Source organism: Schistocerca cancellata, chromosome 5, assembly GCF_023864275.1.
Source record: "Schistocerca cancellata isolate TAMUIC-IGC-003103 chromosome 5, iqSchCanc2.1, whole genome shotgun sequence".
NCBI lineage: Eukaryota > Metazoa > Arthropoda > Insecta > Orthoptera > Acrididae > Schistocerca > Schistocerca cancellata.
Window position 1 is genome coordinate 219,463,571 of NC_064630.1, and position 25,514 is coordinate 219,489,084.

The 25,514-nt window shown below is 46.0% G+C and overlaps 1 protein-coding gene across 1 annotated transcript in view; it reads left to right on the forward strand.

Annotated features, from left to right (window-relative positions):
* LOC126187739 (uncharacterized) overlaps positions 1-25,514 on the forward strand; it is a 330,635-nt gene that overhangs the window by 231,625 nt on the left and 73,496 nt on the right. Inside the window, exon 4 of the mRNA XM_049928989.1 lies at positions 5,384-5,587. Within this exon, the coding sequence (XP_049784946.1) occupies positions 5,384-5,587 (204 nt within the window). The remainder of the gene's footprint in view (positions 1-5,383; positions 5,588-25,514) is intronic.

Genomic DNA, 25,514 nt, shown 5'->3' on the forward strand with positions numbered 1-25,514 from the left:
TTTCACTCTGCAGCGGAGTGTGCGCTGATATGAAACTTCCTGGCAGATTAAAACTGTGTGCCCGACCGAGACTCGAACTCGGGACCTTTGCCTTTCGCGGGCAAGCGCTCTACCATCTGAGCTACCGAAGCACGACTCACGCCCGGTCTCACAGCTTCACTTCTGCCAGTATCTCGTCTCCTACCTTCCAAACTTTACAGAAGCTCTCCTGCGAACCATGCAGGACTGGCACTCCTGAAAGAAAGGATATTGCGGAGACATGGCTTAGCCACAGCCTGGGGGATGTTTCCAGAATGAGATTTTCACTCTGCAGCGGAGTGTGCGCTGATATGAAACTTCCTGGCAGATTAAAACTGTGTGCCCGACCGAGACTCGAACTCGGGACCTTTGCCTTTCGCGGGCAAGCGCTCTACCATCTGAGCTACCGAAGCACGACTCACGCCCGGTCTCACAGCTTCACTTCTGCCAGTATCTCGTCTCCTACCTTCGCAGGAGAGCTTCTGTAAAGTTTGGAAGGTAGGAGACGAGATACTGGCAGAAGTGAAGCTGTGAGACCGGGCGTGAGTCGTGCTTCGGTAGCTCAGATGGTAGAGCGCTTGCCCGCGAAAGGCAAAGGTCCCGAGTTCGAGTCTCGGTCGGGCACACAGTTTTAATCTGCCAGGAAGTTTCAATTCATCCTCGTGCTCACGAAACCAGTCCTGGACAATGCGAGCTGTGTGAACAGTGGTCTTGTCGTCTTGGAACAGAGGGTCACCATTAGGGAACAAAAAATGAACCATGGGATTGATGCGATCAGCCAAAATGCTCACATAATCCCTGGTAGTAATGCGACATTGAAGGATAAACACGAGGCCCATGGAATACCGCGTTATGACTGCCCAAATCGTCGCCAAATCACCACCATGTCTCACTCTTGGAATCTAAACTCGGTCATTGCTCCATAGTCCGGGTTTTATGGCTTGGGCATCACATTATCCTATCTCGGGCTTTTGCATCCCTGACGAGTGGCTTTCGAATTTCAGCTCGCCCTGCTATTATCAGCCTATGGCATTTTTCGTGTTGTTTTGGTGCCAGCTGCGGCCACGAGCGGGGCGTTCATTTCTGCGGTGACTTTAGCAGCTGTTGTGTCATTATTTTTCGTAACTATCGTCTTCAATGACCGTCAGTCACGATCACTCAACACACACTTTCGTCCGCGTTGTGACTTAGCAGATGATGCTTCTCCGCTTTCCCTGTGCGCGGTATAAATCTTCGAAGCGGTGCGTCTTGAAACACCAAATATTTCGATTTTATTTTATCCATGTTGGATCTTGTGAACTCTGCGCCCGTTGACGCTAGTTGGTGAATGACACAAACAGCTGCAAATACTTTTTAAACGTTTTATTTTAATATCGTAACCGATTTAGGGCTACCGTGTCCATCTTCATTCAGTTAATATTTTTAGTTCTAAAGATGTTTTGACAAACAGTATGGCGTCTGCTCCCACACTGCACAATAGTATATGAGTATTTAATGCCACTTCATAAGTTGTTTCATGAATAAAAATATACTAAAGTGCGTCCATTTATTTATATATGATGAGAAATAGTTGTGTCACATATGTTCCAGTAGATGGCTGTTCGATTTGTTGTGATCAATATGGTTTTCAAGGTCGATGTGTACGTTGTTGAGTTCAAAATGGTTCAAATGGCTCTGAGCACTATGGGACTTAACATCTATGGTCATCAGTCCCCCAGAACTTAGAACTACTTAAACCTAAATAACCTAAGGACAGCACACAACGCCCAGTCATCACGAGGCAGAGAAAATCCCTGACCCCGCCGGGAATCGAACCCGGGATGTTGAGTTCTACACATCACATATATTGTAAGTAAATTACTGTCCCACAATTCATAATATGCTTAATGTCGTTGCTGAACATCATACATGTGCTATACACTTGATGTTTTGTTTACAATGCAAGGATTATCATACAGTTATTTGGATATCATTACGGTTCATAAGGTAGTTGCAGGAAATACAATATTAAAAAGTTGGACGGTGGAATAAGAGCAACGCATTTGTTTATCATTATAATTTGGTTTAAATGGCTCTGAGCACTATGGGACTTAACATCTGAGGTCATCAGTCCCCTATAACTTAGAACTACTTAAACCTAACTAACCTTAGGACATCACACACATCCATGCCCGAGGCACGATTCGAATCTGCGACCGTAGCGGTCGCGTGGTTCCAGACTGAAGCTCAGAGAACCGCTCAGCCACACCGGCCGGCCCATTATAGTTTATCTTCTCGGTAAATGATAACAGCCAAACAGATGCAGGATAAATATTTATTAAAATTCTTGACCACGGTTTCGGTATATCTAAATATACCTTCATCAGAAGTAAAATGCACTAAAATCACATCCTGCAGTGGAGATACACAAAACAATTGTGCCAAAGGCGTCGTAAGTAGTTAAAACATCATCTCCATTTATACTCGCCTGTGAACTCGCCTTCGGCACAATTGTTTTATGTATCTCCACTGCAGGATGTGATTTTAGTGTATTTTACTTCTGATGAAGGTATATTTATATATACCGAAACCGTGGTCAAGAATTTTAATAAATCTTTATCCTGCAACTGTTTGGCTGTTATCATTTAGCGTGAAGAATTTCAACAGTTGCTGTTTCAGCCATGTTTATAACATTATCCACAGCATCAAACCCACCAGTCTAGGCCTGGAAGAATCAGGAATTTACAAGATTGTTTGTGACAATTGCCCCATCTTTTACTTGGACAGACCGGCAGAAGCTTCAGTGTAAGATGCCGTGAACATACGGATGCCTTTAGACCAAAAAATTTAAATAAAGTTGCAATAGCCACTCACATGAATCAATACGGCCACTTTGTTTCTAACATTAATGACAACTTTCAGATATTATATACCACTAACAAAAGCAAGAAAATGGATCTCTTAGGCGAACTAGAAATATATGTTCACGCCGTCAGTTCACCCCAGTACATTCTAAATGAGCAGCTGGAGCTAGCCGATAAACATTTTCTAAATAATTTCCTTGGACTGTTCACAGAAATCAAACACAAATTGCAGCCATAACAGTCTCGCCACTGCAGTTTAAGATACCAGTGTATAACTGTATAAATATAAACTATCATGATGAACAGATGTGTTGCTCTCATTCCACCCTCTAACTTTTTAACTCTGTTTTTCCTGCAACTACCTTATCAAGCGCAATGATAATCAAATATCAGTACGATAATACCTGCATTGTAAACAAAACATCAAGCGTATAGCACTTGTGTGATATTCAGCGCTGACATTAAGAATATTATGAAATGTGCCGAAGTAATTTATTTCCAATATGTGTGCTGTGTGGAATTCAACAACATATAATTCGACCTGGAAAACCACACTGACCACAACAAAACAAATCGCCTTCTACTGGAACTGATGTAAGTGACACAACTATTTTGCATCACATATAAATAAGTGCAAGCGCTTTCGGGTATTTTTATTAATGAAACAACATATAAAGTGGCACTAAATACTCAAATATTCTTGTGCAGTGTGAGTGCAGACGACATGCTATTGATCAAAACGTTTGCGAATCCATCTGGCCATCATGCCTAGAAACCCATTATGTCACTAAAATAAAACATTTAAAAAGTATTTGTGGCTGGTTTCGTCATTCACCGGCTACCAAATACACTAATGGCCATTAAAATTACCACACCACGAAGTGACGTGCTACAGACGCCAAATTTAACCAACAGGAAGAAGATGCTGTGATATGAAAATGATTAGCTTTTCAGAGCATTCACGGTGGCGACACCTACAGCGTGCTGACATGAGGAAAGTTTCCAACCGATATCTCATACACAAACAGCTGTTGACCGGCGTTGCCAGTTAAAACGTTGTTGTGATGCCTCGTGTAAGGAGGAGAAATGCGTACCATCACGTTTCCGACTGTGATAAAGGTCAGGTTGTAGCCTAACGCGATTGCGGTTTATCGTATCGCGACATTGCTGCTCGTGTTGGTCGAGATCCAATGACTATTAGCAGAATATGGAATCTGTGGGTTCAGGAGAGTAATACGGAACGCCGTGCTGGATCCCAACGGCCTCGTATCACTAGTAGTCGAGATGACAGGTATCTTATCCGCATGGCTGTAACGGATCGTGCAGCCACGTCTCGATCCCTGAGTCAACAGATGGGGACGTTTGCAAGATTCTAGACGTTTGCAGCAGCATGGACTATCAGCTCGGAGACCATGGCTGCGGTTACCCTTGACGCTGCATCTCAGACAGGAGCGCCTGCGAAGGTGTACTCAACGACGAACCTGGGTGCACGAATGGCAAAACGTCATTTTTTCGGATGAATCCAGGTTCTGTTTACAGCATCATGATGGTCGCATCCGTGTTTGGGGACATCGCGGTGATTGCACATTGGAGGCGTGTATTCGTCATCGCCATACTGGCGTATCACCCGGCGTGATGGTATGGGGAGCCATTGGTTACACGTCTCGGTCACCTCTTGTTCGCATTGACGGCACTTTGAACAGTGGACCTTACATTTCAGATGTGTTACAACCCGTGGCTCTACCCTCATTCGATCCCTGCGAAACTCTACATTTCAGCAGGACATTGCACGACCACATGTTGCAGGTCCTGTACGGGCCTTTCTGGATACAGAAAATGTTCGACCGCTGCCCTGGCCAGCACGTTCTCCAGATCTCTCACCAACTGAAAACGTCTGGTCAATGGTGGCCGAGCAACTGGTTCGTCACAATACGCCAGTCACTATTCTTGATGAACTGTGGTATTGTGTTGAAGCTGCATGGGCAGCTGTACCTGTACCGTTACTACCGACAGAGGTGGTTGTTCTGGGTACTGATTTCTAAGGATCCATCCACCCAAATTGTGTGAAAATGTAATCACATGTCAGTTCTAGTATAATATATTTGTCCAATGAATACCCGTTTATCATTTGCATTTCTTCTTGGTGTAGCAATTTTAATGGGCAGTAGTGTATTTCGTCTCCCTTGTTTACGGAAGCACGCAAGATACGAGCTCGACCAATTCCCTTGTATTCGAATGCACTGAGATCTGACATAATGCCTTCACAAGTCCACAGAGCGATCGACATCTGGAACGTATTGAGGGCACTGCAGAGGTGCTGTTCGTCATCAAACACAATAGCGCAACATGCTGGCTTGGTTAGGATCTGAATTTATGTTAAAGCATGCACTTCTCGCTGTGTTTCCAAGTTCTTGTCCAGTCCCTGGAATTTTACCCTCAAACTATCCTAGTCCCAAGACGTTTTAGCTCGCCCTCCAGATAACTACGGCAGGCTGTGTGAAGGAGAGCGTGTGGTGCCGCAGGTGGGCAAGTTCCTGGCGGAGGAGGACGGGGAGGCGGGCGCGCGCTACCTGCAGAGGCTGCGCGACTTCGCCTGCGACGGCGACTTCTTCGGCCGCATGGTGGCGCTGGTGCAGCCGCGCGAGCCGCTGGCCGTGCTCTGCCACGGCGACTGCTGGACCAACAACCTGCTCTTCCGGTACGGCGACGACGGCGCCATTGTCGAGGTACTGCCGTCCTATACTCCGACCGCCGACCGTCACACACTCATTTCACTATAATGACGCTATCATAAGGGTCCTTACACCATCATGTCATTATTTTATTTTATATTACTTTATGTCATTATTTTATTTTATATTACTTTATTTCAGCACTGAAAGACCTAAGTCGAAACAAGGCCCCGGGGGTAGACAACATTCCATTAGAACTACTGACAGCCTTGGGGGAGCCATCACAGACGAAACTGTGCCATCTGGTGAACAAGATGTAGGAGACAGGCGAAATACCCTCAGACTTCCAGAAGAATATAATAATTCCAATCCCAAATAAAGCAGGTGTCGACAGATGTGAAAATTACCGAACTATCGGTTTAATAAGTCACAGCTGCAACATACTAACGCGAATTCTTTATAGACGAATGGAAAAACTGGTAGAAGTCGACCTCGGGGAAGATCAGTTTGGATTCCGTAGAAATGTTGGAACACGTGCGGCAATACTGACACGACAAGATGTGTATTTAGCGCCATACTGCTACGATAACTCACACCGTGATTTTTTCTGGACTAGCGGTAATTCTCCTTTCAATATTGGCAATGACCTGTGCAATAATAAAAGAAATTTGCAGTTTCGTTTTATGTTTCAAACTGTATCTGATTATATCATATATGCTGATTTGTGCTGAGATACTGGCATCCGAAAATGTTTCTACGAACACTTGATATGCGTGTTTCAATCGAATGATTGAGGACGACTACAGACCTGAAATACAGGGTGTTTGGAAATTCCCGTTACTTGTAGGTGGGAGTGAATACGTAATATTTTGAATAGGAAACCCTGTGACGCTTTCAATCCAGACGTGTAATGCGTCGGCTTCTGCTGAGGGAAAGCGAAAATTCTCAGAGCTGCTTGTCCTGGTATGCAATAGGCTTGACGTGATGACCCGTACTACGTCAGCTAGTTACCTGATGTCACTTAACGTCTGGCTTGCTACGAGACCTGCCTTTTCGGTTTTGAGACGTCTCAGCAGACGATAAGGTGAAAGATGGATAGGCCGACGTGCTCCAGCCGCGTGATCACCGCGATATGGACTACTTCTTGCAGGGTCGTAAGCAAAGTTTATTTTACGAGACTCCTGTAGAGACAGAGGAAGATCTGCTGGCACGAGTTGTGGCCGCTGCAGTAGAAACTGTAGAGATCACGTGGGATGGAGAGTGTGTACCAGAACACACTTTGTAGGTACAGTGTCTATAACAAAGCTGGTGGTCGCCACATCGAGGCGCTTTTGTAATGCATCAGTACTGTTCTATTCGTACACAGTATACTGGGTACTTTTTTGTTTTGGAAAAATGTAAACACATAATGTTTAAATGTTAATGCACTACTGGCCATTAAAATTGCTACGGCAAGAAGAAACGCAGATGATAAACGGGTATTCATAGCACAAATATATTATACCAGAACTGACATGTGATTAAATTTTCTCGCAATTTGGGTGCATAGATCGTGAGAAATCAGAACCCAGAACAACCACCTCTGGTCGTAATAACGGCCTTAATAGGCCTGGACATTGAGTCAAACAGAGCTTGGATGGCGTTTACATGTACAGCTGCCCTTGCAGCTTCAACAAGATACCACAATTCATCAAGAGTAGTGACTGGCGTATTGTGACGAGCCAGTTGCTCGGCCACCATTGACCAGACGTTTTCAATTGGTGAGAGATCTGGAGAGTGTGCTGGATGTGCTTGTCAGGGCAGCAGTCGAACGTTTTCTGTATCCAGAAAGGGCCGTACAGGACCTGCAACATGCGGTCGTGCATTGTCCTGCTGAAATGTAGGGTTTCGCAGGGATCGAATGAAGGGTAGAGCCACGGGTCGTAACACATCTGAAATGTAACGTCCACTGTTCAAAGTGCCGTCAATGCGAACAAGAGGTGAGCGAGACCTGTAACCAATGGCACCCCATACCATCACGCCGGGCGATACGCCGGTATGGCGATGACGAATACACGCTTCCAATGTTCGTTCACCGCGATGTCGCCAAACACGGATGCGACCATCATGAAGCTGTAAACAAAACCGGGATTCATCCGAAGAAATGACGTTTTTCCAGTCGTGCACCCAGGTTCGTCGTTGAGTACACCATTGCAGGCGCTCCTGTCTGTGATGCAGCGTCAAGGGTAATCGCAGCCATGGCCTCCGAGCTGATAGACTATGTTGCTGCAAACGTCGTCGAACTATTCGTGCAGATGGTTTTTGTCTAGCAAACGTCCCCATCTGTTGACTCAGGGATCGAGACGTGGCTGCACGATCCCTTACAGCCATGTGGATAAGATGCCTGTCAGCTCGACTGCTAGTGATGTGAGGCCGTTGGGATCCAGCACGGCGTTCCGTATTACTCTCTTCAACACACCGATTCCATACTCTGCTAACAGTCATTGGTCTCGACCAACGCGAGCAGCAATGTCGCGATACGATAAACCGCAATCGCGATAGGCTACAATGCGACCTTTATCAAAGACGGAAACGTGATGGTACGTATTTCTCCTCCTTACACAAGGCATCACAACAACGTTTCACCAGGCAACGCCGGTCAACTGTCGTTTGTGTATGAGAAATCAGTTGGAAACTTTCCTCATGTCAGCACGTTGTAGGTGTCGCCACCGGCGCCAACCTCGTGTGAATGCTCTGAAAAGCTAATCATTTTCATATCACAGCATCTTCTTCCTGTCGGTTCAATTTCGAGTCTGTAGCACGCCAATTTCGTGGTGTAGCAATTTTAATGGCCAGTAGTATAAATGTGCTTAAGTGATAAATGGAGGTTTGCTTTGTTTCCTTTCGAACCTAACGTAGTGGTTGTACTGCGTCACGCCTAGTTCAGCCCTTCAAGTCGAAGCTGGTGAGTTAAACATCTGAACCGAAACTACCCTAGAAAGGAAACTATACGAGCCGGCCAGTGTGGCCGTGCGGTTCTAGGCGCTTCAGTTCGGAACCGCGTGACCGCTACGGTTGCAGGTTCGAATCGTGCCTCGGGCATGGATGTGTGTGATGTCCTTAGGTTAGTCATGTTTAAGTAGTTCTAAGTTCTAGGGGACAGATGACCTCAGATGTTGAGTCCCATAGTGCTCAGAGCCATATGAACCATTTTTGAAACTATACGTTTGCGGACATGGGTTTCCATTCAAAACATTATGTACTCACTTCCGTGTGCTAGTCCTCAAAGCTTATAACGGGAATTTCCAAACACCCTGTATAGCTACCCTCTTCCGGAGTTTGAGCAACGCACTCTACGCAAGTACGACTGGTCTCACAATATTGCTCTGCAGTGAAACGTATACTTCACTGTAACCATCTGCTGAACGGGGGCAATAGTGCAATAGTCAGTAGTTAACTTGTATGTCGTGTCGCGCTACTTGAGTAAGAGTCCTGCGTAAATAGTGTTGGTAGCGGCGTCATTACGGTTCCAGTTTCATGTTGACTATTCCATTCAATGTAGTGAAACACAGCACGTCCGGTCGGAAGAGCAGACAGACAGCGTCTATCTGTGTACTGTGGCACGGATCTGAGCTGTCCTCCCGTGGTTGCGTAAGGCGGCGCAGCACGGCACGCGCGTGACCGTGGCGGCCGAGTCACGGGCGCATGATGCGATAGGCCGTCGCTTACGTAAGCGCCCACACAGGACTCAGGACCCGGTTCCACCGGCGGCCGCTGCCCACTACACTTCCGATCCACCGGCGGCGGTCTCCCTCCAGCGCGTCTCGAGAAGTGGCTTTCGAAGTAGGGCACAGGTGAAGAAACTTACGACGTGGACGGAGCGTGACAAAACAACGGAAGAAGTATTCTTGGGTTATCGGACAGAGTCAAGCCTGGCGTCATTGAGGTTCCTACTAATCTCCTAAAGATAACGGGTACAAATCCTTTGAAACCCTGATTCCATACTGCTTACCCGCTGAGTTGACAGCACGAGAGAATTTCGAGTAGGTGATACGCAGATGTCGTTTTTGGAAGCTGGACTGCAACACAAGATCAATTCGTTTTTTATACACTACTGGCCATTAAAATTGCTACACTACGAAGATGACGTGCTACAGATGCGAAATTTAACCGACAGGAAGAAGATGCTGTGATATGCAAATGATTAGCTTCGCAGAGCGTTTACACAATCTTGCCGCCGGTGGCGACACCTACAACGTGCTGGCATGAGGAAAGTTTCCAACCGGTTTCTCATACACAAACAACAGTTGACAGGCGTTGCCTGGTGAAACGTTGTTGTGATGCCTCGTGTAAGGAGGAGAAATGCGTACCATCACGTTTCTGACTTTGATAAAGGTCGGATTGTAGCCTATCGCGATTGCGGTTTATCGTATCGCGACATTGCTGCTCGCGTTGATCGAGATCCAATGACTGTTAGCAGAATATAGAATCGGTGGGTTCTGCAGGGTAATACGGAGCGCCATGCTGGATCCCAACGGCCTCTATCACTGGCAGTCGAGATGACAGGCGTCATATCCGCATAGCTGTCACGGATCGTGCAGCCACGTCTCGATCACTGAGTCTACAGACGGGGACGTTTGCAAGACAACAACCATCTGCACTAATAGTTCGACGACGTTTGCACCAACATAGACTATCAGCTCGGAGACCATGCCTGCGGTTACCCTTGACGCTGCATCACAGACAGGAGCGCCTACGATGGTGTATCGACGACGAACCTTGGTGCACGAATGGCAAAACGTCATTTTTTCGGATGAATCCATGTTCTGCTTACAGCATCATGATGGTCGCATCCGTGTTTGGCGACATCGCGGTGAACGCACAGAGGAAGCGTGTATTCGTCATCGCCATACTGGCGTATCACCCGGCGTGATGGTATGGGTTGCCATTGGTTACAGGTCTCGCTCACCTCTTGTTCGCATTGACGGTACTTTGAATAGTGGACGTTACATTTCAGATGTGTTACGACCCGTGGCTCTACCCTTCATTCGATCCCCGTGAAACCCTACATTTCAGCAGGATAATGCACGACCGCATGTTGCAGGTCCGGTACGGCCTTTCAGGATACAGAAATGTTTCGACGGCTGCCCTGGCCAGCACATTCTCCAGATCTCTCACCAATTGAAAACGTCTGGTCTATGGTGACCGAGTAACTGACTCGTCACAATACGCCAGTCACTACTCTTGATGAATTGTGGTATCGTGCTGAGGCTGCATGGGCAGCTGTACCTGTACAAGCCATCCAAACTCTGACTCAATGCCCAGGCGTATCAGGGCCGTTATTACGGCCAGAGGTGGTTGTTCTGGGTACCGATTTCTCGGGATCTATGCACCCAAATTGCGTGAAAATGTAATCACATGTCAGTTCTAGTATAGTATATTTGTCCAATGAATACCCGTCTATCATTTGCATTTCTTCTTGGTGTAGTAATTTTAATCGCCAGTAGTGTATTTTGTTATGAGAGAACGACATGGTGATGGACGAAAATTTGCTCAAATTCAGGATTTTTTTTCTTTGTACTGGAATTTAGTAGACAAATGGGGTTTGATGCAATGAATAAAACACAGTGAAGTTTTTATTGATTTTTTTATTGAAAAATATTAGTATTTCCACTGCGTAGTTGGCATTTTCCCGAGGCAACTCTGAAAGGAGTTAGATCGATGGTTGTCGGTTTAACTCCGGTTGAAACATGAACGTATCAACCTGATCCTTAACACATGTAATTTTAGTTCATTGTAGGGATTAGCAAAAAAAAAACCTTCTTAGCACGATTACAGATATAAAAAAAAGTGGGGTTTTTTGGCCACCTCTTTCTTGGCCGAAAGAAATACTAAATATAAACATAAAAAAATCTGCTACGATGAACTGAAGAGACTTCATTTTGCTTCAAGGGAGGCCAAATATCATTAAAACCGGATGAAAATTGTAGCGTGGGCGATGACAAGCATGCCGAAAAACATGGTTTTGAGAAAAATGCATTTAACAAAAATGGTTCAAATGGCTTTGAGCACTATGGGATATAACTTCTGAAGTCATCAGTCCCCTAGAACTTAGATCTACTTAAACCTAACTAACCTAAGGACATCACACACATCTATGCCCGAGGCAGGATTCGAACCTGCTACCGTAGCGGTCGCGCGATTCCAGACTGTAGCGCCTAAAACCGCTCGGCCACTCCGGCCGGCATGCATTTAACGCTTGCAAGTATTTATCATATAAAAGAAGGGACAAAGCTCGAAACTTACGGCATATCGTCGATACCTGGTCCCTAATAACTATCGCCCCGGCCAGTGGATGGCCACTATCTGCTACTTTGACCCGGTAAGTCCTGATTTTCGTCCTCAAAGCCCTTTTCATCGCTGAGCGCATCGACGCTGGCGTCTCTATCTTCACAGAATGGGCGCATTCCATTGCCGATTTTGATTTGAAGGCATTTGTCACGTGCATTAATGCCGTATTATCTACACTGTGTAGATAGATATACGGGCAAATCTGAAACAATGTTCACAATTTCACTTCGGCTGAATGTTATTTTTGGGAAGTATCTCCAAATCAGATTGTTGAAACTTTCGTTCACATTTTGAATGAAACCGCTCAAACAACGCTCAGCGAATCAGGTTAACTGTAACCCTAAACGTCTCACGGACGCAATGAAGGGAGCGTGAGTGCGAAACCGATTCTATAATGCCGAGGCGCGCCACGAACGCTCGGTTTCAAATATCCACAGAGTCGTCGGTTTTTGGAGTTCTCGCGTAATATTTTGATGAATAACTCTTCAATGTATATACATTCAAAATACATAACAAAACATTTCGAGTTTTTTCAACCATCACCCTGTTGTTCCCCCTTAAGAGACAGCACGTGCAGGTTGTCCATAATTAAAGTTCCAGTTTTTAAGCGCTGTAGAAAAAGAATGCTCAGTTTGACGTCAGATTTGAACAGCATATTTTTTGACACATGGGGAATATTGATGGAACAAAAAAAGGTTAATGAAGATTTTTACCAATAGATGGCGCTCTAAGCCTCTTAACGTAAATTAACGTACTTGAATCGCAATACGACGGCTATAGTTTGTGTTGCGAATTACGCCATCCGTACAGTTCAGTGTGCATACTTGTGCAAGTTCGGCAGTCAACATTATGGTACTCCTAGGTACGTAAGCCCATCCACCACGGCAGCCGCGTACCACTCCAGATCAAAAAAATCGCTTTTCAATTGTCATGAGGTCAAAAGCCACATAAAAAGCCACATAAAAAGCAAAATGACAACTTCTTTAACTGTTCTGGGGCCAAAAACCGGATGAAAAGCCAAATGACATCGGTTTTTGTTCTGTGACCAACAATCGCATAAAAAGCAAAATGGCATCGGTATCGCATTATCGTGAAACTGGCACAAAGCATGTTTAGTATGCTGTCCACCGTTTTCTGCTACAAGCTGAAATCGAGAAACAGCATGTTCCACAACAGTTCGGTGGGTCTCGGGGAGGGTGGTGGGTGGGGGGTGGGGGTGGTGGTGGGGGGGGGAAGAGTTGGGTCACGTTCAGAATGCGTTGCGCAACGCGTGGTTTCAGTTCAGCCACGTTCGTCATTAGAACACTGAACACAGCATACTTCAGACAATCCCACAGCCAGGGGTCACATGGATTAAAATCAGATGATCTGGACGACTAGGATGTAGGGAAATGACGGCTGATAATTCCAGCATTTCCGAAATGCCTGTTCAGCAACCGCTTCACTGGCTATACAATCTGCGGAGAAGCGCCATCTTGCATAAAAATTATACTACCTACACGTCTAAGCCCTTGGAATGATGTTGGTGCGCAAAAGAGTCTCGGCGTTTCCCAGTGGCGCTACAGCTAACAGGACCTGGAAAACTCATCTACGGCACCATGACATATGATGCTGTCAATCCGCACCACGCAGTCATCTTTGCAGAGTGAAGTGGTGCTGGTTGATGTGCGTGTGGATTTTCCGTTGTCCATATTCTGCAGTTATGCGTATTGACATGTGCTTGGAGACGGAAATGGGTTTCGTCTGTCCACAGAATGTTCCATGGCCATTCGGTGTCCACTTTCACGCGTGCAAGTAATTCCCCCTGCGTCAATAATTACAGACTTCTAGAGGTTGTAGGGAGGACTTAGGACATGAAGTTCTGATAAGGAAATGTACTGTCTGATTACAGATTGAATCGCTTTCAAATGGCCCGCTTCAAGGTACGGACACAGCGAAGATAATGATCTCTGACCTATGGGTTCTACAAGAACCTATGGCATGGGCAACTTTTAGGGTACTTGTCGCCGGCTGTTCTTCTCCGTGAAGAAGGACGTTCTATTCAAAGTCGCGAGAGTACGGCGCGTCCGTACAGCAGCACAATCAACGCTCCCAGTTGCGAACGTACCAGATTCTCGCTGTTGTAGTCGGACCAAACTGGTATGTGATGCCATAATTTTACAACAGGGACTGACGACGTCTCCCTTTTCTCATTTTTTGGTGCGTACCGTGAGGTGGGAGATTTCAGAATGATTCTACACTCCTGGAAATTGAAATAAGAACACCGTGAATTCATTGTCCCAGGAAGGGGAAACTTTATTGACACATTCCTGGGGTCAGATACATCACATGATCACACTGACAGAACCACAGGCACATAGACACAGGCAACAGAGCACGCACAATCTCGGCACTAGTACAGTTTATATCCACCTTTCGCAGCAATGCAGGCTGCTATTCTCCCATGGAGACGATCGTAGAGATGCTGGATGTAGTCCTGTGGAACGGCTTGCCATGCCATTTCCACCTGGCGCCTCAGTTGGACCAGCGTTCGTGCTGGACGTGCAGACCGCGTGAGACGACGCTTCATCCAGTCCCAAACATGCTCAATGGGGGACAGATCCGGAGATCTTGCTGGCCAGGGTAGTTGACTTACACCTTCTAGAGCACGTTGGGTGGCACGGGATACATGCGGACGTGCATTGTCCTGTTGGAACAGCAAGTTCCCTTGCCGGTCTAGGAATGGTAGAATGATGGGTTCGATGACGGTTTGGATGTACCGTGCACTATTCAGTGTCCCCTCGACGATCACCAGTGGTGTACGGCCAGTGTAGGAGATCGCTCCCCACACCATGATGCCGGGTGTTGGCCCTGTGTGCCTCGGTCGTATGCAGTCCTGATTGTGGCGCTCACCTGCACGGCGCCAAACACGCATACGACCATCATTGGCACCAAGGCAGAAGCGACTATCATCGCTGAAGACGATACGTCTCCATTCGTCCCTCCATTCACGCCTGTCGCGACACCACTGGAGGCGGGCTGCACGATGTTGGGGCGTGAGCGGAAGACGGCCTAACGGTGTGCGGGACCGTAGCCCAGCTTCATGGAGACGGTTGCGAATGGTCCTCGCCGATACCCCAGGAGCAACAGTGTCCCTAATTTGCTGGGAAGTGGCGGTGCGGTCCCCTACGGCACTGCGTAGGATCCTACGGTCTTGGCGTGCATCCGTGCGTCGCTGCGGTCCGGTCCCAGGTCGACGGGCACGTGCACCTTCCGCCGACCACTGGCGACAACATCGATGTACTGTGGAGACCTCACGCCCCACGTGTTGAGCAATTCGGCGGTACGTCCACCCGGCCTCCCGCATGCCCACTATACGCCCTCGCTCAAAGTCCGTCAACTGCACATACGGTTCACGTCCACGCTGTCGCGGCATGCTACCAGTGTTAAAGACTGCGATGGAGCTCCGTATGCCATGGCAAACTGGCTGACACTGACGGCGGCGGTGCACAAATGTTGCGCAGCTAGCGCCATTCGACGGCCAACACCGCGGCTCCTGGTGTGTCCGCTGTGCCGTGCGTGTGATCATTGCTTGTACAGCCCTCTCGCAGTGTCCGGAGCAAGTATGGTGGGTCTGACACACCGGTGTCAATGTGTTCTTTTTTCCATTTCCAGGAGTGTATATTCAAACTTCTTTTATATACAAACGGCACATTTCTGGATATGGATTCCTTAACTAAACATTATGTATTATGTCCCCTCTACAGCTCCAAGAAGGATATAAAAGGAATTGTGAAACACCCTTTAGCATGACTTACTGGCACAACCGTCACTATAGGGCTTGCTTCACGATGTTAAGTCAGGCCTTCGGGGATGATGAAGAAGGGCAGATGAATAAATTTCTGGTAACGAAATTCTTATCCAGAAACGATACATAACCAGTCGAATGTTAAGAAGCCAAGATTACACTTTCATCGCAATACGAGGACCTGTGAATGTTTATATGTGCAATGTAATAAATTTATCATGTATGTCCTTCGTAATACTGTAGGTTACGCAAACGCAACTTGCATATAATCACTCATCATAAAGAGTTGGGACAGGATGCACTTCAAGTGGCGTCAAATACACAGTGATACACGAACGGACCTGGTGTGAAGCTTTGCAAAACTGCCATCTGTATTTATAGGTTGAAATCAACACTCGATTACCTAGTGAAATAGCTTTCTGGCCAGTTACAGAATTAACAGGCACGATTTTGTTGTGTAAGAATGCAGAGTCACGCGGTTGTAACGATGAAAAAACGTCCTCTGGTTCCAGCTGCGTCAAGTGGTTAAAAAGCCAGGAATTTTCGACGAAGCACTCCATGGCCATTGTCAAGGGGAATGGTAGTTAATGGACTGTTAGTACGCTCTTACACACTGTGGAGACAAAAGTTATGGCATAGCGAAATGCAAATATACAGATGGCGGTGCACGAGGTATAAAAAGCCAGTGGATTGGTGGGGCTGCTACTTAGGTGATTCATGTGAAACGGTTTGCGACCTGATTACGGCCGCACGATGGGAATTAACGGACTTCGAACGCGGAATGGTAGTTGGAGCTAGACGCTTGGGACATCCCATTTTGGAAATCGTTAGGAAATTCAGTGCTCCGAGATCCACGTCGTCAAGCGCATGCCAAGAATAACAAATTTAGGCGTTACCTCAGACATGCAGTGGCCGACGGCCTTCACTTAACGACCGCATCCAAAGAGTTATCAGCCCCAACATAGGAGTAACACTTCGTGAAATAACCTCCGAAATCAATGTGAAAAGTATCCGTTAGAAAAGTGTGGTGAAGTCTGGCGTTAATTGACTACGGCAGTTGACGACCGACTCGAGTGCCTTAGCTAACAACACGACATCGCATACAGCTCCTCTCCCTGGCTCTTGACTACATCTTTCGGACGCTAGACGACTAGAAAACTGTGGCCTGGTCAGGTGAGTCCCGATTTCAGTTGGTAAGATCAGATGGTTGGTTTCGAGTGTGGCGCGTACTCCACGAATCCATGTAGCCAAATTGTCAACAAGGCACTGTGCGTGCGGGTGGCAGCTTCATAATTGTGTAGGCTGTGTTTACATGGAATGGACTGGGTTCTCTGGTCCACATGAACCCATCATTGACTGGAATTGTTTATGTTCGGCTACTTGGGGACCATTTGTAGCCATTCATGGGCTCAAGTTCCCAAACAACGATGTCACGTAACCGGGTCGTAATTTTTTTCGCGACTGTATGGAGAACATTCTGGACAGATCGAGCGAATGCTTTGACCATCCAGATCGCCCGATAAGAAACCCATCAAACATTCATGGGACATAATTGAGAGGTCAGTTCGTGCACAAAATAATGCAACGGCAACACGTTCGCAGCTATCGACGGCTATAGAGGCAACAGGGCTCAACATTTCTGTAGCAGATTTACAGTAAACTGTTGAGTTCATGCCATGTCGAGCTGCTTCGCTACACCTGGCGAAAGGAGGTCCAGCACCATATTAGGAGGTGTTCAATGATTTTTGTCACATCAGTGTGTACTATAGCTACCGAGTGTGTCACCATGGTGCTCACGGCAACGCCTTATATGGGCATACGTTGACTCGGCGTTCGCTGCGTACACTTCAACCTACCGATCGCTGGATCCGACGCCTGCTCAGATACAGGTCGCCGTCCCTATCAACGGTATTATCGGTGATTTTTATTTCGATAGCTTCTTTTAATTACAAATTCCCAGAAGCTGTTAGTGGCAGTCAAGACAAAGGTCTCTCATATTTGATGAAGTGACCAGAGCCTGCTTAACTAAAGCGGATTTTTCGGGGTAGCACAGGTGATAAAATCTCCCACGCTCCTTCCTGAGCTATTCTACAGTGCGCACTGTCTGTCCGACGTTAAGACTGGCCGTATTTGCTAGGAATCGTGTAGACCTCGGGAATTCTCAGACATGTTGCACCTTTAACTGGTCTCAACAATTGTCGGATTTTTATTGGAGGCCCGATGATAAACTTGATTTTGTGTCGTTCCAGCAAGCGACTTGTCTTGCGTAACATGCAGCCACAGAACAACAAAAAGCAAGTTTCTTTCGCTACTCCTCGTCGTCGATTTTTTTTTTTTTTTTTTTTTTTTTTTTTTGTGATTCTTGCTTAGGATAACTTCATTTGTTTGGTGAACGTTGCAGCCTTTGTTCCTGAAGACCTTGCGTAGGTGGCTCGCATGCGACATGGCACACTGCCCGGAAAAAAAGTTGAGCACCCAGAAGGGGAGCCGGAAACGAGATGAAACTTCATGGGTTGAGAGGGTATGTGACCTCATTGCAGAAGAACTTTGCTGTGTAAGCTCGCCTGTCAGTATGAAGCTGCATGTCTGCCCTGTACGCAATCACTCATAGGTTTAAAAAGGGTGTCATAAAGCCGTTTTACCCTCTCCGGGGGCGAGCTGGCCCACAACTGTTGTAGCTGATCCTTGACATCCCGAATACTGGGAATGAGGCGGAGTTAACTCCCTAGCTGTTCCCACAAGTCGGGGACAGATCTGGAGATCTTGCTGGCCACGGCAGTACGTCAGCATCACGCAGAAACTTCATGGAAGCACGTGCGAAGCGTGCAGAACGCTGTTCTGTTGAAAAATGGCTTCACGATGCTGTCACATGGGAGGTAGCACATGAGGACGCAGAATGTCCGTGCCGCACGGATGTGTCAGCAGAGTTCCCTCTGACATTACAACGCGTGACCTGAGGCTATTCCCAAAGTTTCCCCACACCATGAAGACATGAGTAACACCACTATGGTTCTCCAAAACACTGGAAGAAGGGCCTCGGCCCAGGTAACAGCCAACCTGCAGACGAAGGTCATCCGAGGATGCGAAGAAACGCGACTCATTGCTGAACATAATGCAACACTATTCATCAGCAGTCCGTGCTTCCCAGTCACGGCGCCACTCCAAAGACACCCGTTTGTGTTGTGATGTTAATGGCAGCCTACGCATGGCTAGGTAATCGTCTAGGACGACTGTGCAAGTCCCTGAACAATGATATGGGATGACCCAAATGCTGCAGGGAGTCCATTATTTGTCCTCGGATGGCAAGAGCAGATGTGAAGGGGCTACGACGTTCTTGATGCACAGTACGACGATCTTCCCGTGCGATGGTCAGATGTGGTCGACCAGAACCTTGACTAAGAGTGTGCCTGCCCTCACGTTTCTATGCAGTACATCATCGGGCCACTGTCACATCCGAATGGACCACAAATCTGTCTGGTGCACCATTAGACCAGCCTGCCGAATGGAGGTCCACAAGGAGGCCAATTTCGAACTGTGTCAGCTGCAGATAACGCTGTCTTACAACAGTCCATGTGATTCACAGTGATCACTCAACATCTGACGCTGTTCATGCCCCTTATATACTCTACGAGACCTGGTAACACCGCTGAACACGACCACCGCTAATGAGCACTCGTAGCTACTCAGCGTGTCACAGAGAATTGCACTTACATACCCGACAATGGTGTGAGATCCAGCCATGTGGTTTGGGTTCTTCTCTTTCTTTGTCGGGTAGTGTAGTTTCAAAAAAGGCATACTACAATAGATCTATGAGAGAATGGAGAGTCTGGATGAAGTCTGCCAGTCGTTTATTAGACTAGAGCTCGATTCATACACATTAAACTTAGAATAAATGTTGTCAGAATGATGGTGTGCGAGTAGTACTATCAACAACAGTGCTGGTCAATGTGTCATTGTTGCGCAATGCAGGAGATTGGTGAATACAGATGTAGTCCGCTCGATTCAAAAACCTTCAACAGTATACTCCCCCTATGTCTCTGGTGTAACCACGACGGTGCTGCCACCCCGACCAGATCTTCAGTTCACTTTTGAGTGTAAGCATACTCTATTGGGCGTGGAAAACTGAGTTGGCGCCGTGTTGAAGCTGTTTACACAGTGTATGAGGTTGGTTCGGTTCACGCGTTTAGACACCGGTCGCGTAACACAAATACCCGTTAAGATTTCTGGTCCCCTCACGGCAGTATCCCGGCCCGAAAGCTCATTATACTACTTATATGCTGAAAAAAAAATGAGACGATAATTAATCTTATCAGCTCAGTTGCTGACGCATGAGATCAGATTGATTTGCGATAGAGATTCGACCCCGTATCGCAAAGTAGACCAAAAACAGAGATAGGATCAGACAGATAATTACCTCGAATACGTGTTTTCGTCGAAGAATCGTTGCCGGACAGAAAGTCGTACGCAGTGCTCCGTGTCGAGGTTCGCAGTAAGCAGTGATAGTATATAGCATCTAATCAAAAGCATCCGAACAAATTTTACTGGACATTAATATGAGGTGTATTCACCCTTCGCCTTTACGAGGGCTTGAACTCTTTTGGGGACACTTTCAATGAGCTGTCTGAATTTCTATCGAGGAGCGGCGTCCTGTTATTCCTCAAGAGCCGAAACCAGAGAAGTCAGTAACGTAGAACGCTGTAATCTGGAGTAAAGTCGGTGTTCTAACTCATCCCAGTTGGGTTCAGGTCGTGTCTGTGGACAGGCTGGTACATTTAAGGAATTTTACTGTCCACAAAACAATGCCTCACAGATGTTGCTTCATGACAGGCGCTTTTTCATGCTGATAGAAACAGACATCGTCACCGAACCATTCTTCTACGGTACGCAGTACACAACGATTGAACTACCTATAGTCTAGGGTGAGCGTCTTTCATTAGTAATGAAAACATCCTCGGTCCAGGGTTAGAACTCTGCCACCACTTAAATGTTCAACAAAAATCATCAGCAATGGCGGCTGAGTACTTCCAGCATATACCGAGCGGGGTGGCACAGTGGTTAGCACACTGGACTCACATTCGGGAGGACGACGGTTCAAAAAATATGTTCAAATGTGTGTGAATTCTTATGGGACTTAACTGCTAAGGTCATCAGTCCCTAAGCGTACACACTACTTAACCTAAATTATCCTAAGGACAAACACACACACCCATGCCCGAGAGAGGACTCGAACCTCCGCCGGGGGCGACGGTTCAACCCCGCGTCCGGCCATCCTGATTTAGTTTTTCCGTGATTTCCCTAAATCGCTCCAGGCAAATGCCGGGATGGTTCCTTTGAAAGGGCACGGCCGACTTCCTTCCCCGTCCTTTCCTAATCCGATGAGACCGATGACCTTGCTGTCTGGTCTCCTCCCCCACAACAACCCAACCCTACCCAACTTCCAGCATAAGAAGTCATCCTCATTCTGTCAGCCCAACGGCCTCGTCAAAGAGGGCAGAGGAACAGACAGAGGTCCAGGGCACTCTCTTGCCCTTCGGCTGGGAAACTGCCTCTACAAGGTGGAAGAATCAGCAATGATGAACGGCATGAGAACGCAAAAGACATTAAAGACTCATAATGTGTGTCCTGAGAACATGTGGCCTGTAACTGAAAAGGTACCATGATGACCTCGTCGATGGCAAATGTTCTGGACTACATTCGGATATCGAGGAGGGGACTATCAAGGGAGCTGTGACCATGAGAGAAAGATGGGACAGCCAACGAAAGGATAACATTCTACGAGTCGGAGTGTGGAACGTCAGAAGTTTCATCGTGGCAGGGAACCTAGAATATCTGAAAAGGCAAATGCTAAGGCTCAATATAGATATAGTGCGGATCAGTGAAGTGAAATGGCAAGGGGATAAGGATTTCTACTCAGATGAGACAGCGTAATATCAGCGAGGAGGGAAGAAGCAAGAACGGGTTTAACGTCCCGTCGACATCGAGGTCATTAGAGACGGAACACATGCAGGATTGTGTCAAGGACGACGTGGAAGGAAATCGTCCGTGCCCTTTCAAAGGAACAATCCTGGTGTTTGCCTGGAGCGATTTACGGAAATCGCGGTAAACCCTAAAATCGGACGGCCGGCGGCGGGTTTGAACCGCCGTCTTCCCGACTGCGAGTCCAGTATGCTAATCACTGCGCCACAGCACTCGATGTCATATCAACAGCAGTAAAAAAAATCGCTCTGAGCACTATGGGACTTAACATCTACGGTCATCAGTCCCCTAGAACTTGGAATTACTTAAACCTAACTAACCTAACGACATCACACAACACCCAGTCAACAGCAGTAGAAGAAAATATAATGGAAGTAGGATTCTTTATGAAAAGGAAGGCACAGAAAGAGAGTCACTGTGAACAGTTCTGTGATAGGGTTATTCCCATCAAAATCGACGACAAACAAACACCGGCAAAGATAGTGCAATATACATGCCGACGTCGCAAGCCAAAGATGAAGAGATAGAGGGACTATATGAAGATATTCAGCAGTTAAAAGCAGAGATGAATATTTTATAATCATGGGGGATTGAAATGCGGTTGTAAGGGAAGGAGTAGAAGAAATAGTTACGGGAGTATATGGGCTTTGTATCGGGAATGAGGGAGAAGAAAGACTGATTGAGTTCTGCAATAAATTTCAGCTAATAATAGGGAATACTATGTTCAAGAGTTATAAGAGGAGAAAGTATACTTGGAAAAGGCCGGAAGACAGGGGAAGACCGCGCGGGATTAGCCGAGCGGTCTATGGCGCTGCAGTCATGGACTGTGCGCCTGGTCCCGGCGGAGCTTCGAGTCCTCCCTCGGGCATGGGTGTGTGTGTTTGTCCTTAGGATAATTTAGGTTAAGTAGTGTGTAAGCTTAGGGACTGATGACCTTAGCAGTTAAGTCCCAAAAGATTTCGCACACATTTGAACATTTTTGAACAGGGGAAGATTTCAGATAGATTACATCTTGGTCTGGCAGAGATTTCGTAATCAGATGCTGGATTGTAGGGCAAACCCAGGAGGAGATATAGAATCAGATCACAATTTAAGAGTGATGAAGTGTAGGCTGAAGGTTAAGAGAATAGTCAGGAAGAATCAATGCCCAAAGAACTTGGATACGTAATTACCTACTTGAAATTCTCTGAGGCTAAAGATACTGCGATTAGGAGTAGCTCAGTAGACGACTCAGTTGAAGAGAAATGGGCGTCTTTAAAAATGAGCACCCACAGAAATTGGGAAGAAAACCCGTCGGTACAAAGAAGATAACTGTGAAAAAACCATGCATAACAGAAGAAATACTTCAGATGATCAATGAAACAAAGAAGTACAAATATATTCAGAGAAATTCAGGAATACAGAAATACAACTTACTTAGGGATGAAATAAACAGAAAGTGAGGGGAAGCTAAGTCGAAAAACATGAAAAACATGAAAAAATCCTAAACGAAATGACTGTCGGAAGCTTATAGGAAAATGAAAACAACCTTCGCTGAAACTAAAAGCAAGGGCAGTAACAATATGAGTGCACTGAGAAAAGCACTGCTAAATGCAGAGGATAGAGGCGACTGGTAGAAAGAATACACTGAAGACCTCTACGGGGGGAAGAAACGAGTCTGCATAGAAGAAATAGGGTATCCAATACTAGAATTTAAAAGAGCTTTGGAAGACTAAAAATCGCATAAGGCAGAAGGATTAGATAACATTCCATCAGAATCATTGTGGGAAGCGGCAGCGAAACTACTATTCACTTTGGTGTGAAGAACATAAGAATCTAGCGATAAACCATCTGACATTCGGAGAAATATCACCCACACAATACGGAAGATTGCGAGGGCCGACGAGTGTCAGAATTATCGCACAATCAACTAAAAAACTCATGCATCCAAGATGTTGACAAGAATACTATGTAGAAGAATGGAAAAGGAAACTGAGAATGCATTATTAGATGATAGTTTGGCTTTAGGAAAGGTAAGGCACCATAGAAAGCAGTTCTAACGTTGAAGTTGATAATGGAAGCAATCAAGACATGTTCAAAGGATCTGTCGACCTGGAAAAAGCGTTCGGCAACGTACAGTGGTAAAGGATGTTGGAAATTCTGAGAAAAATATGTGTAAGCTGTAGAGAAAGACGAACAATATACAATATGCACAGGAGCCAAGAAGGAACAATAAGAGTGGCAGAGCAAGAACGAAGTGCTCGCATAAAACGAGTGTAAGACGATTGTTGAACTGTAGCGAATAAAATTGTCATAACATCTGAACTGTTTGCATTAGGACGTTCAAACTGTACGGTTGACGGAAGGGCATGATTGGAACTAGTATGTGGGTACGATGTGGTTTAGCGACGAAGTCTACTTTCATTTGGATGGGATCAACAATAAGCAAAACTGGCGCATTTAGGGGACTGAAAATTCGCATTTCGCTATCGAGAAGTCTCTTCACGCTCGACGTGTGGACCGTGTGGTGTGCAGTGAATAAACTTTGTTTACCTTCACACACACTTACAGTAATGGAAAGTGTTACAACATGGAAGTTCCAGTCCGACATTAATCGAACTTGTGGCGATGCACGTCACATAACGGATGTTAAATAATTGAACTTTCAAACTTCCTGGCAGATTAAAACTGTGTGCCCGACCGAGACTCAAACTCGAGACCTCAGCCTTTCGCGGGCAAGTGCTCTACCATCTGAGCTACCGAAGCACGACTCACGCCCGGTCCTCACAGCTTTACTTCTGCCAGTATCTCATCTCCTACCTTCCAAACTATACAGAAGCTCTCCTGCGAACCTTGCAGAACTAGCACTCCTAAAGAAAGGATACTGCGGAGACATGGCTTAGCCACAGCCTGGGGGATGTTTCCGGGCACACAATTTTAATCTTCCAGGAAGTTTCATATCAGAGAGTGAAAATCTCATTCTGGAAACATCCCCCAGGCCGTGGCTAAGCCATGTCATAAAACAATGGATATCAATAGAAAAGAGATGTGCATTAAGTATCAGGCGTCATCTGACTGGGAGCCAATAATATGCAGTGTCCCCCAAGGTTCCATCTTACGACCCTTACTTTTTCTTAAGTGTATCAATGATTCAATTCACTTTCATCAGTAACATTACCAGATACCAAGTTTGCTTTGATTGCAGATTGCGATAAATAGTAAATCAAGTATAGCCAAAGGAATGTCAGGCAACGAAATTTTCATGGATGTTAATAAATGGTTACTAGCCAGTTCCCTGCCACTAAAATTTGAAAAAACATAGTAAATGCAGTAAACAACCTGTAAAAGGTTTAACGGCAGAGTATGCCTAAAATATGATGACAAGCAGATAGAAGAAGTTGACAATGTTAAGTTCTTGGGATTACAGCTTGATGATAAATTTAACTGGGATGAGAATACCACAGAACTGCTGAAGCACCTAAACCAATCTTTATTTTCTATGCGAATGTTTTCAGACATGTGCGATACAAATGCTTACTTTCATTTCATAATCTGATATGGGGACATTTTATGAGGTAACTCATCATGCCAATCTAACGTTTTCCGTGGTGTGAACTCAAGAACTTCGTGTAAAGGGCTGTTTAAGGAACTGAGAATACTAACGACTGCTTCCCAACATAATGATTCCTTAGTGAAATTTGTCATTACATATATATACATTTTTCAAACCAGCAACTAAGTTTATGGAATCAATACTAGAAATAAGAATAACTTTCACAAAGATTTAAAATCACTTACTTTGGTTGAGAAAAGTATCCACTATTCAGCAACATCCATTTTCAGTAACGTGCCACCAACCATAAAAAGTTTAACTAACAGTGAAGTTCAGTTTGAGAAGAATCTAAAGGA